This window comes from Macrobrachium nipponense, chromosome 17, assembly GCF_015104395.2.
Source record: "Macrobrachium nipponense isolate FS-2020 chromosome 17, ASM1510439v2, whole genome shotgun sequence".
In the NCBI taxonomy this organism is placed as follows: Eukaryota; Metazoa; Arthropoda; class Malacostraca; order Decapoda; family Palaemonidae; genus Macrobrachium; species Macrobrachium nipponense.
This window is the reverse complement of record NC_087210.1, coordinates 59,661,196-59,674,165: the sequence shown is the minus strand read 5'-3', so window position 1 is coordinate 59,674,165 and position 12,970 is coordinate 59,661,196. Positions and strand designations below refer to the sequence as shown.

Below are 12,970 nucleotides of genomic sequence, written 5' to 3'. Positions count from 1 at the left end.
CATAATTATTTGATCTTCCTTCATCATAATTATTCATTTTGTGTCTGAATCTGCAATTTTCTCCGTTTCTGCAATATCCTCTTGCATAATAAATACAGTTATTATCTCTTGAGTAGAATTTCGGAGCTGATGCTTTGAAATTTTTTGCTGACACCTCTGCATATCTCATTGGTGGTTTGCTTTTCTCTTTTACCTGATATTCTTGATTTCTCTCTTTATTTGTTTCTTTCTTATTTTGGATTTTATTACTTGGTTGGTTATTTATTTGATTATGATTCATGGCTACAGGGTGCATATATTTGCATTTTTTGTCGAACTTACATCCTTTTCCTTCTTTTAGGTTTTTACATATTTTTGGATGCAGATCTCTGCAATCATCCCCACCCATATCCATCTAAGTATGCACATTTACCATATATTTCATAGTTTTGACATATCTTAGGATGTTTTGTAGTAACATCTTTCTCCAAATCTGCAATTCCCTCTTTTCAAAAGGTTGCAGATTTTGTCTTTCTTGTCTATTTTTTCCTCTTTCCCGTCATTGTGTAGATCTGGGTAGAGCCTCTTCGGGATTTGCTTTTCTGTTGTCATATCGTAATTTATTTCTTCGTAGGTATGCTGCTTTATTGCCTCATATGTAGTATCAATGAGTAACTCTGCATCCATACTTTTATCTTGTTCTTTGTTTTCCTTATTTTTTCTGTCATTTCATTTTTGTTTACTTCTCTTCCGTTTTCCTCCTTCTTCTTTTTCTTTCTTCTTCTTCCTCTTCCTCTTCTTCTTCATCCTCAACTATTTGTACATTCAATCTTGATTTAATAACATTGTCTATCCATGATAGACATGTTGAACAAAAAATTCTTGTATCTTTTCTCAAATCTTGTATTATTACCTCAGCACACTGTGGATGGGTCGGAATGTTGCATGCAGCACATTTTCTGATTAGGTTTTGTGGATTGACTATGCTATACCAAACCTTACACAGTTTGCATGCTTTTGGCATTCTTTTTCCTAATGCATCAATTAGGATATTCACAAGATTCACCTTATTCATTTTCTTTGTCGGAATATGTTGGTTTATGTATATTTTCTTTATGAGTCTCTTGACCACTTGGATTTTATTTGGAACTTCTTCAATTATTTTCAAGATGTTTTCATTAGATTTGTTCCAGTTTGAAGGATTATATCCTTCTAATATATCTATGAATGCTTTTGTATCTTTTTGGTTAGGACTGTTGCTGATTTCATAGATGAGAAATGCCAGTTCCCTTCCTGCTACCTCATCGTATTGCGAATCTGCTAAACACGCCAAATTACGCCACCTCTTCCCGCAGTTGGAACTTACTGCCATCTTGTTCTGATTTATAGTATTACACTTGATAAACTAACTTAGAAGACGCTTTATCCTACTATTTTCACACTAATCTTATCACCGATAGTTCACGAACACTTCTAGATATTTCTCAAATTCTAGTCGTATGTTAAACTTGTGATATCTGTTGATTAATCTGACTTCACGCGGGTACGTCTCACCAAGCAAGATGGCTACTACGAGAGAGAGAGAGAGAGAGAGAAAGAGGAGAGAGAGAGAGAGAGAGAGAGAGAGAGAGAGAGAGAGAGAGAGAGGCCAAGCTGCAGAGAACCACAGAACGTTGAGACTTATTAAACCCACATTAATCTTGACAGGATAAACGAGAGATGCAAATCAAATCTCAGTCGACGGACGGAAAAAATAGATAAATAAATAAAATAAAATAAAACTAAATATATATATCCCAGTCGACGGACAGACAATACGAGTAAGAATACAAATATAAATATAAAAAAAACTTTAAAAATCAGTCGACGGACGATACGAGTAAAAAATTATAAACATAAATGTAAAATAAAAAACTTGAAATCTCAGTCGATGGAAGAAACGATTAAAAAAAGAAAGAGAAATAAAAATAAATAAGGAATAAAAAATTTAAATCTAAGTCAAAGGACGAAACGATTAAAAAAAAAGAAAAAACTGAAAAAATTTAAACCCAGGGAGAAAAGACGAGGTGTTAAAACGCACCGAAGGACAAAACAGCGGCTGAAAGCAATGCTTGTTGAATTGGAGAGACTCAGCGCCAATTTAGACCCAGATGAAATTCACTGGAAGCCGATTGGAGCTTTAAATGATAAATAAATTAAACGGCGAAATGTGTTGGAAAATGGGAGACACGCGAATGCTTCAAAAGAATACTTGGAATAAAAAACAAAAAATCTAAAGGAATTTTTAATTAATGGAATGGTGAAATTGAGAGATGGTGACTACGCCGATGATGTTGGTGAACTTATTTAAAAGTCGCAAAAAATGAAAAAAAAAAAAAATCATAAAAACTTTGGCAAAAAAAAATTAAAAAGAAAAAAAAGGAGAGCAAAGCTTAATTAGTTTTTTTTTTTTTTTTTTTTTTTGCCAAAGATGACGACTCGAATTTCGGAAGCTGATGAGGTTAACTGTAATTGCCCTTAACCAATGAAATTAATTAACATTCCAGAGTTTATCTCTGAGGTCAGTCTTAATTTCATTTAGATTCGAGCAATTTGCTGCATTTCTTCCTTTTTTTCTATATAAAAAAGGCGCGATCCGTTCTCCAGTTTACTCGGGACGCGTGGAAGATTTTCCCTCATGCTTTAGTCGTAAACATTATATTCCTAACTTTTAAAAGTAAATTAAAACGTGCTAAAATCTACGGTCATTTAATTAGTCTTGTTTCATATACGAAAATGAAAATTAAAATAAAGAAAAAACTGTTTTGTACTGTTTATCATACTCATTATTTATCTTTTACATCTTCATTCTAATAAACAAATCATAAAAATATCCTATTCTAAAATTCCTGTATCTTTAATTCAACGCGAAACACCTTTTACAGACGATTTTAAACTCTGCCATATACCTTTCCTACCCCCCCCCCAAAAAAAATAAATAAAAGAAGTAGTTAGCAGGCTTACTCCCAGAGTAAGCGAAAAGTAATTTTGAGGGAAAATTACCACCCGGCATCTATAGAATAATAACAAAGAACGAGGTAAAAAAAATAGACAAAAAACAAAGCTTCCATTAATTATGCTTTGATCATCAAAGTAACACACATCAAACCTCATAGTTATTCAATTATTCCACTTATCCTCAGGCTTACCATAGATAAAAAATATAATGATAATAATAATAATAATAATAATAATAATAATAATAACAATAATAATAATAATAATAATAATAATGAAAATATCAACAATGTTGCAAACGTAAATACATATCAAAAATACATATACACATTTACATATTGAATTTTTCCACCATTGTGGACTTCTTCAACAATTAAGTGACTCTTGCTAATATGTGACTTGCATGAATAATAATAATAATAATAATAATAATAATAATAATAATAATAATAATAATAATAATAATAATAATATAATAATAATAATAACAATAATAATAAGAAGAAGAAGAAGAATAAGAAGAAGAAGAAGAAAGAATGAAGAAGAAGAAGAAGAAAAAGATGAAGAAATTATTATTATTATTACTACTACTGGATCAAATATATCTGTTCTACGCACTAAAAAAATGTTTCTAAATGTGTAATTGAACATTGTTCCTCCAGTGTCCAAGAGGAATAATATATAAATATATATTATTATATATATATAATAATTGATATATTATATATATATATATATATATATATATATATATATATATAAATGGTGCTTTTTATTTCGTAGCAAGTACTTTATATACATGTAAAAAAATATTTTTTTTACTTTGAATTTTTCATGTTTTACAGATGTCTTTAATATATTCCAGGTGACTTTTCGCCCAGTCACTTCTAACGACCTTTTGACAATCCTTTTCGAAAATCCTTTTTGGTGGCTCTGGAAAACTAAGTCGATTTCCGAAAAGTTTCTTAATCATGAGGAGCACAATTACTCTATTCTTCTCTTTCTATTCCTCTTTTTCTGCTTCCGTGTCTCCATGATCGTCATGGGTCGTTCTCTCTCTCGGTTCACAAGTGCATTAAATGCAAATCTCGACGAGGAAAGGGAATTAAAGTTGTGCTTCACTGAAATAACCAGTTATTAATCCGAGGAAAAAGTTTCATAAAATTAATTGATTCGAATTCAATCACAATATATTCCAATCACATCATGCATGACGAAGTTTCTTCGGCGCAATCAAGTTTTCTGTACAGCGTAAATGCTGTATGAGCAGTGGCCTGTCCTATACTCTGCCAGACGCGCGATCATGGCTAAATTTCCCTTTAAATAGAATGAAAACTACTAAGGTTAAAAGGCTGCAATTTGGTACGCTCGATGAGTGGAGGATGGATAATGAATATACCAATTTGCAGCCCTCTAGCCATAGTAGTTTTTAAGAACTAAGGGCGGACAGAAAGGGTGCCGACTGATAGACAAAGCCATCTCAGTAGCTTTTTTCTACAGAAAACTAAAAACGGGTGCATTCATGTATTTATGTCTGTAGTTTTCTAAATTTCTATCCATTCGGGATGTCTTGTGGAACTCACGGTGAAGAGCATATGCATGGAATTTCCTGTTGTTCCATCAAATTCATTTCTCATAACCTCATCATATATCATCACCTTTTAGTTTTCTGTAAGAGAAGACTACCGAGGTAGGTTTGTCTGTCCGTCAGCAGTTTTTCTGTCCACCCAAAGATCTTAAAAAGTACTGAGGCATGTTGATCTTCCACCCTCCAATCATCAAACATATCAAAAGCGAATGACTATTCTTATAACAATATGTATTCATATATTTTAAAGGAAATGTTCTTATTAATCGATTGGATTTTTAAAAATATTACATATACAGATACCATCATACGCTGTTTCTCGTAGTAGCTCTGTCCTAATAATTTGTCCCCAGTTCAATAGCTTGATCAGCACAGCACTATTGTTGTTTATATTCTTATGTATAATTACAATTCCATGACGAGTCACTCGTACTTGATGAGGCTGTATATCCGAGTACTTGATCCGTAACAAAACCTCGGATACACATACTCTAATTAAAGCCTGGATAAACAGATCTATCGCCTAAGTGAGCACTAACTCGCGCCGAAACTGGATTCACAATGCAACTGCGAGGTTTTCCTCCTGTTACGCCTTTCAAACCTTTTACTGTCAATTTCTTTTTCAGCACTGAATGACCTCATAGATCCCAGTGATTGGCATTTGGCCTAACTTCTATTCTCAATTCAATTCATTTCTTTGTATTTCTATTTTTCTATTTATTTTTTATTCCTTTTCTGCCTTGTCTCACAGTTCCTACTCTTCTTCCTTCCATGCATCTGCTTCCTCTCTCGTTGCTTTGAGTCTTTCGACCTGGATTGGGGGTTGTCAGTCACCTCTCCTCACCCTTCCCCCCAAACCGCCCTCCACCACAGACTAGCTCACATTCTTCTATCGCCTTTAACGTGTTGAAGGAATTATTTGATTTGTCTTCAGTAAGAGAGAGAGAGAGAGAGAGAGAGAGAGAGAGAGAGAATACACTATGTTGACAGAGGTGACCAGGCTTTGAGGCAAAATTCTGGAAGAGTAAACCAAAGGTAGTTTTACTCCTGCGCATTTCAGGAAAGAGCATACTAGCATTGATATACTGTTTTGAATCTTTGTTAATACATAGGCTTATCAGGTTTTGTCAGTAAAACAAATATTTTCACTAAAGTTAATAAAAGACAAGGTAATTATAAATTTTTTTTTTTTTACTTTTTAGTGGATGTGTGGTATCAATTCTCAAGCATTTCATTTTCCAAAAATTACCTACTGGACATATGATAAGTTTTGCTACGTGCTCAACAAATAATTAGCTCAGGAAGATGTATAAAGCATTTCACTTAGGCTGTAAATATAAACAGTTGGTTTATAAATACTAACCTTACCTTTTATTTTATAACTGCCATTTTTAGGAACTAAAAACAAATAAGGCCAAATTATTGTAAATTGTAACGACTCTGAGGAAATTATTTGTAATTAAGTCATTAGATTTCAATCTGCTTATTCATTACCCATGGGATTGTTTATTACCAGTTTTATTTGATGCATTCATGAAGATGGCTGCGTTATTAGAATTCCACATCGAATTTGATATTCAAAATTGGAAATTAGACTTTGTCAATATTGGAGGATAATGAAAAGCATGAAAATTAAGTGAAATCGTGATTAAATCATTATCCTATGGCGTCGTTCTGAATATGAGCCAATTTTTCGTTCCGTTCTTTCAACAATTATGGCTGCTGGTACCGATGTCTAATTTTTTTTATGATAGCAGCAAGAATTAAAAAAAAAATCTTATAATTTTAATAAAAAGAGAAAGAATATTACCTCTTGGTTCCTAAACCTCCAAGGCGAAAAAGCTATTAGTCGAAAACACATGAATACATACGCTCAAGTAAAATTATTCTTCTCAAACCCCCTTTTGAAAGAGTAGATATAAATATGGATATTAATTTTCTTAATAATAATATCTCAAGCGAAAATAACATAATATTCTGAAGCATATCACTCGCTATTTTGATTAAATTCCGCCATTTAGTAAATTGATTCACCCAGATTACCTTAAAATGAAATTTACTCAGCGTAATGCACCTGAAATGGATTGCCTAATAACCTGTCGTTAATCTCATTGGAGCGATGTTTTTTTTTTTCCTCCCATTTCTATTCAGTATTTTGGTAATTCTCATTTATCTGTTTTTTTATTACCATCACATTTCGCAAGGGTGTTTCCGAAAGTCTTGAATATTCATAATACTAGTTATTAGGTGTTACTACGTAATTGTGGGAAAGCTATTATTGAATCAGAAGTGATGCTGTCTTTTAGGGTTCTATTATTATTTTGATAGAATTCTGCAGCTAGCTGTTATTTTGAGAGAGAGAGAGAGATAGAGAGAGAGAGATAGAGAGGAAGAGAGAGAGAGCGAGAGAGAGAGAGAGAGAGAGAGAGAGAGAGATTTTCGGTACATATTTGGTTTTCCAAGCACGCTCAGTATATCACCAAACATTATAGATTTTGTTTTTTTATTTTTAAGAGAGTAGAGAGAGGAGAGAAGAGAGAAGAGAGGAGAGAGAGAGAGAGAGAGAGAGAGATTATATTTTTCGGTACCATCTTTGATTTTACCAAGCACGCCCTCGTATATCACCAAACATTTATAGGATTTGTTTTAATTTTAAGATTTTAGTTTGAGATGAGTTTTGAAGGAGAAATAGGAGAGAGAGAGAGAGAGGAGAGAGAGAGAAGATTATATTTTCGGTACATCTTTTGATTTCCAAGGCACGCTACAAAAGTATAATACCAAACATTTAAGATTTTTGGTTTTTATTTTAAGAAGAGAGAGAGAGGACGAGAAGGAGAGAAAAGAGAGAGAGAGAAGAGAAGAGAGAGAGAGAGATTATATTTTCGGTACATCTTTGATTTTCCAAGCACGCTCAGTATATCACCAAACATTAATAGAATTTTTTTGTTTTTAATTAAGAGAGAGATGAACGAGAGATGAGAGAGAGAGAGAGAGAGATACGGAGATGAGAATGGAGCGAGAGAGAGATTAATATTTTCGGTTACATCTTTGATTTTGTCCAAGCACGCTCAGTATATCACCAAACATTATAGATTTGTGTTTTGTTTTATTTTGTGTAAGAGAGAGAGAGAGAGAAGAGGGAGAGAGGAAGATGAGAGAGGAGAGAGAGAGAGTGAGAGAGAGAGGAGGAGATGAGAGAGGGTTGGGGGAAGAAAGAAGGGGAAATCCCGAGAGAGAGAGAGAGTTTATATTTTCGGTACATCTTGGATTTTCCAAGCACGCTCAGTATATCACCAAACATTATAGATTTTGTTTTTTATTAAAAAAAATCTAAGTACACCAAAAGATATCTGGAAACTTGAAATAATATTCCTTAACTCAATTTACAGTTAATATGACACATACAGTAATACTCAGTGGGAGAGTAGTAACTAGAATTACTAAAAAAATTTGCTGAACGTGCAAATCAAATAAATTAGTTTACGAGCACTCTCAATCAGATAGTTGATGGCTGCAAATATATATAGACTAAATGATATACTATTATAATTTCACAACTATTCACCAGTAGCCTAATGTAACATAAATAATTTATGAAGGTAAAATTTGTAACATCTAAAACCAAGATAAAAAGAATGGGTGTAAATGGCCATGGAAAGTTGACTTGCTATAATAGCCATATTGACACAATAATGCCTATTGGAAAATACTTGAAAATGGTATACTTTCTCTCCATAAAATATCTATCAGTGATGTTATGGCTTCTTAACATAATAATCAGTTTGGTAGGGAAAGTACCTAAATAGGCTATAAATTTTCCATAATATACGCAGCCTAAGAAAGGCGTTTAAACTGACTTGTGAGCAAACATGTTCTCTAGAACCATTTTAATTGTAAGAAAAAAAATAAGATAGCCGATAATTTCAGCTTTTAGTTCCGAGAGAACGTTCTCTGACGTTTATTTCTGCCGCTATTTGCGTGAAGATTCCGTATTCTTCATTATGTAGGCTTTCGCGAGTTTTTTTTTTTTTTTTTTTTCTTTTGCTAGATGTTGTTCGTCCATTAAGAGATTTACTCGAAATCCTTAAAGGGACTTCAGTCCGACAATCTCCTTCATCATTAATCTCAAATTTCTTATGTTTTAAATACAGTTTACTCCTACTCGATTCATGAGTAATGACGAGTTTTAGCACGTGCAGCTCTATGCTGAGGTTAATGTTTTCATATTGATAAAGACTATAGCAAAAGGCTTTCAATGAACCATCAGCGAAGCAGATTTATTGATAATTGCTTTCCTGCCTGTTTGATTCATATGCATGTTTTTAAATTTCTTAACAAAGTTTTTATTACTAAGATATATATACAACAACGCCCAAACTTCCCTTTTTTCCAAAAATTATGAAGTCTTATTCATAATTATGCCGCTGCCATTAAACTGAGTATCATTCTCACTATCCAGTTACAATCAGAAGTCTTCTCAAATTGAAAGACAGCCTAAGTCCCTTGATGATCTCAGGTATCGTATATAAATTTGATTGCGCTGATAGATGTAGTAGTCTGTGGACTTAATTGGGATAAACACTGAGGTTGTTAAAGGTGCGAATCGATTGTCATAAGGGCGTCAGTTTTCGAACTGGTCTCAAGGTATATATCCTAAAATCTCTAATATTCGAGACGCATGCAAAAAAGTGCAAACATAATATCCAGTGCAAAGATTTTGAATTCTGCGCAGGGAGCCGAAACACCGCATGTCAAAAATTTTAGTCAATATTTATACAACGGACAGTTCTCTATTCACCTAAACGCCCAATCTTCTTCAGGCACATTTGTACCTCTCTTGAGTTCTGCTGGTCTAGTTGTGCTCCCATATAGTCATTCTGTTCCCTTCTCCTTTTGTGATGGTGTGTTTCCTTTCTTTAAACCTAATGTATATCTTTGGAACTTACATAATTGTTTTCTTAATCAGTTACCACTAGTATTAATTTTACGTTGTTTCCTTATTAGCTTGAGAATGAGATGTTATAGTCTTGAAACGTCATGCCTAAACATCTTCATAGAATTCTGGGATGTCTCCTTCCCCCATAACCCCCCCTATTTGGATATTCGTTAAATTTTTCAGAAACTGCTGTCAACGTGCTTATATATATATATATATATATATATATTATATATATATATATATATATATATATATATATATATATATATATATATATATTGTAAAATGTTTATGCCATCTCCAATCCAAAGTAACACTATACAAATTTTATCCATAATTAAATACAGGAGCATTCGCTCTTCCACCTCACACACCTGTGACCTTGTATGTACCTGCAGAGAATTGGAGTCGAGAGAAAGTGAACCTCGGGAGGGCGCCACTGCTGCCGAGGAACGATAAATCGGCCACCATATTGAATTCCAAACAGCGCGCCCACCTTGTGGAGCAGGTATGACCGCATGGGAGAGCTGTGGAAGGATGCTGGCGAACCCAGGGCAAGAGTACTATAGAAAGATCTATTGTTGCTGTCTTAATACAACAGCAACAACAACAATAGATCTTTCTTAGACGCTTTCATTCCTTCATACGAGTTCGTCTCGTATCGCTCTATCCTGAGCTACTGATTTCCTCTTTAGACGGCTGCTCCGACGTAATTTCCTGTCCATATCCCTGAGAGATTCCCGTTTTGTGTTATAATTGCTTTATGTTGTAATTGTATTGTGGTATAATCAGATTGTGTTATCATTGTATTGTGTTATCACTGTATTGTGTTTTAATGGTATTCTGTTTTATCTGTGCTGCGTTATAATTACATTGTTATTGGCTGTCAGCCAAAGAATATACCATTGTTAAATAACGTAAATGTTTTCAAGTCAATAACCAGTAACATAACTTCTTCCATTCAGTAATGATCAGTAACGTAACTTCTTTCCGTTGTAATTAGTACTTATTAACGTAATTGCTTTCCTTTTGAGCTATTATTAACGTAATTTATTCCTTAAGCGATTGAGTTATTTAGTACCGTACGTACCCCTTCCTCGATGAAGATTCACATGTATTACGCAACCTCGCTCAGATCAAAATCGCTCTCGTTACAGGCTGCAATTGAGCCGCTGTGGATTCTGGATTCTCGTGTTGCTACGGAATTTTCCCCCTCCTATGTGTCTCTTACTTCTCACGTGTCCGGAAACCTGGCCACTCATTCATCTGCTTCAAGACCTAATCCATTGCTGAGTATTAAAATACATAAAGAGGACAGGATTCCCAGTTATTTGGTTGTCATATAGTAGCATTACAAACCTTCTTTGTGGTGGATTGATCAAACGTACGTTAATTAACATACGTCAAATATGAAGAAACTAACACGATAATAAATAATAAAATAATTTTTGATATATAGTATTTATTATTCATTCTAGAATGTAAGAGGGAACTAAATGTACTAAACAGTGTAATGTATTATGTAAGATATTTTTTTTATTATTCTTGCAAACTTTCGAGGACAGAGTAACGAATGATAAAATTAACAACTTTAAAGCAGCAACGAGAACTGGTATTAACAATCGTAACTTCTTAGTGTAGGGCAAAAAAGAGTGAAGTAATGTGAAATGTACCCACTTTTATTCTCTACCTACACGTTAATCTTAATCCTTCTCTGTTTCACTTATTAGTTGTGGCATTGGATTTTAAAAGGTTTTTAATCATACAGTTCTCGTGAAAGCTAAACATGAACATGGCTGAGAAGTTAACAGACACTACGCATGCGAAGGGGCAACTTTCAAAATATAAAACCAAGTTCTCAGTCGTTTTCCCGTCCTACTGCAGCTAACATCATTAAACGACAGAATTCAATACCCAATATTTAAAAGTTTCGTCAAGCCATTATACTACAGTACACTGCCACAAAATTAATTTTGGAAATTTCTTAAATGTAACTAGACACAGCTAAAGAACTTCATGAAGTCATAAGTGTTATTTGTGGTGGCAATAGCTCATGAGAACCGGGGGAGAGTATATGATAAAAATCTGTAATATTTTATTTTTACGAAAACCCGTCTTTTACCAATCCCTTGCGAATATTACCTCTCTAGTTCATACCCCTAATCACATTATTATAACAACAATGTTTAACGTAAGATTTATTCTCTTGCCACATGAACAATGAATCCATTTCTGGATCGCAAACTGGAATCTTTCCTGCAGGAATAATTTAGGTCCTGGTCACTATAGGGACACACAAGCCCATATGAGAGAGAGAGAGAGAGAGAGAGAGAGAGAGAGAGAGAGAGAGAGAGAGAGAGAGAGAGAGAGAGAGAGATTGAAAAACATTATATAAACATATCAGCATTCATGTGTGATTCTTTACATACATATGTAAAAAAAAAGACAATGTTGAAATTGCAACTAGTAAATCATATCTTTTATTAGACGAAATAACTGGAGAGACAAGAAAAAGGAAATTAAGGATCAAATGATGTTTGAATGAGTAAAAGGGAGTTGTATTATCCATTTTGAATAATGGTTCCGTTGATGTCTCTTCCCACAGGGATTAAGAGTGACAGGGCAGCGGATCTTATCCTTTAGGAAAATCACTCTATTTCTCTGTTCCCCAGTGAGTGGCGAATTAGAAAGACTTGGCTGCTGTTTCATTATCGTATTTTACCTTTTATTCTTCAACTTCACGCATTTGAGATAGTGTTTGATCGTTGCTCTCAAAACTTTTTGTAATATTGAAAAAGTTATATGTTTTGATTATCTATTTGTTATAACTGAATAACCGAGGTACAGAGGACCTATAAAAGCCAAGCAAATAATTCAGCAAATTTTCCATACGTGTTAAGACATCACTTATACTGACCATACCCCCATTTAAGGCAAATTCTTACAGGTATCTCTCTTTCTCAGCTCTGTCATTTTGCATGGATTGACACTTACACTTACAAATGGTCTGGCATTTTGCGTTCGAAAATATATTAATAATTCCTTGAAGAATACGTGAGATTACACGTCAACATAAGCAGCAAGGAGAAATTATTACAAACCACAGAACGAAGACTTAAGCAGATGTGATATGAAAAGTACTGAAGACAGATTCAAGTAGATAAAAATCCATCATATTATGAGGCCATTTGAATATTTCATCTAGTTCCAATCTTATTTTCTACAATTACTGAAGGTCTTCTGGAAAGTGAATATATAATGCTAGTAGGAAACTGGAGAGCAAATGTTAAAAAAAACAATTCCGTGGACGAAAGCTTACGAATATCAGCAAAAAAGTCCTGAAGCTGAAAATATTTAATGCTATTCATGTATTGTCAACCTAGAGTTAAAGGGGTTAAAGGGAAAACAAATTTTGACTGAAAATGAAAGGAAAAACGTTCCTCTTGACAAACAACGGAGTATTTTTC

At 33.7% G+C, this 12,970-nt stretch overlaps 1 protein-coding gene across 1 annotated transcript in view; it reads left to right on the top strand.

Annotated features, from left to right (window-relative positions):
• The window catches only part of LOC135196044 (uncharacterized), a 35,485-nt gene extending 24,565 nt beyond the window's left edge, over positions 1-10,920 (top strand). The window contains exons 2-3 of the mRNA XM_064222515.1: positions 9,902-10,011; positions 10,661-10,920. Coding sequence (XP_064078585.1) covers positions 9,902-10,011; positions 10,661-10,849 — 299 coding nt within the window. The 3' untranslated portion in view covers positions 10,850-10,920. The remainder of the gene's footprint in view (positions 1-9,901; positions 10,012-10,660) is intronic.
• The last annotated feature ends 2,050 nt before the right edge of the window (positions 10,921-12,970 follow it).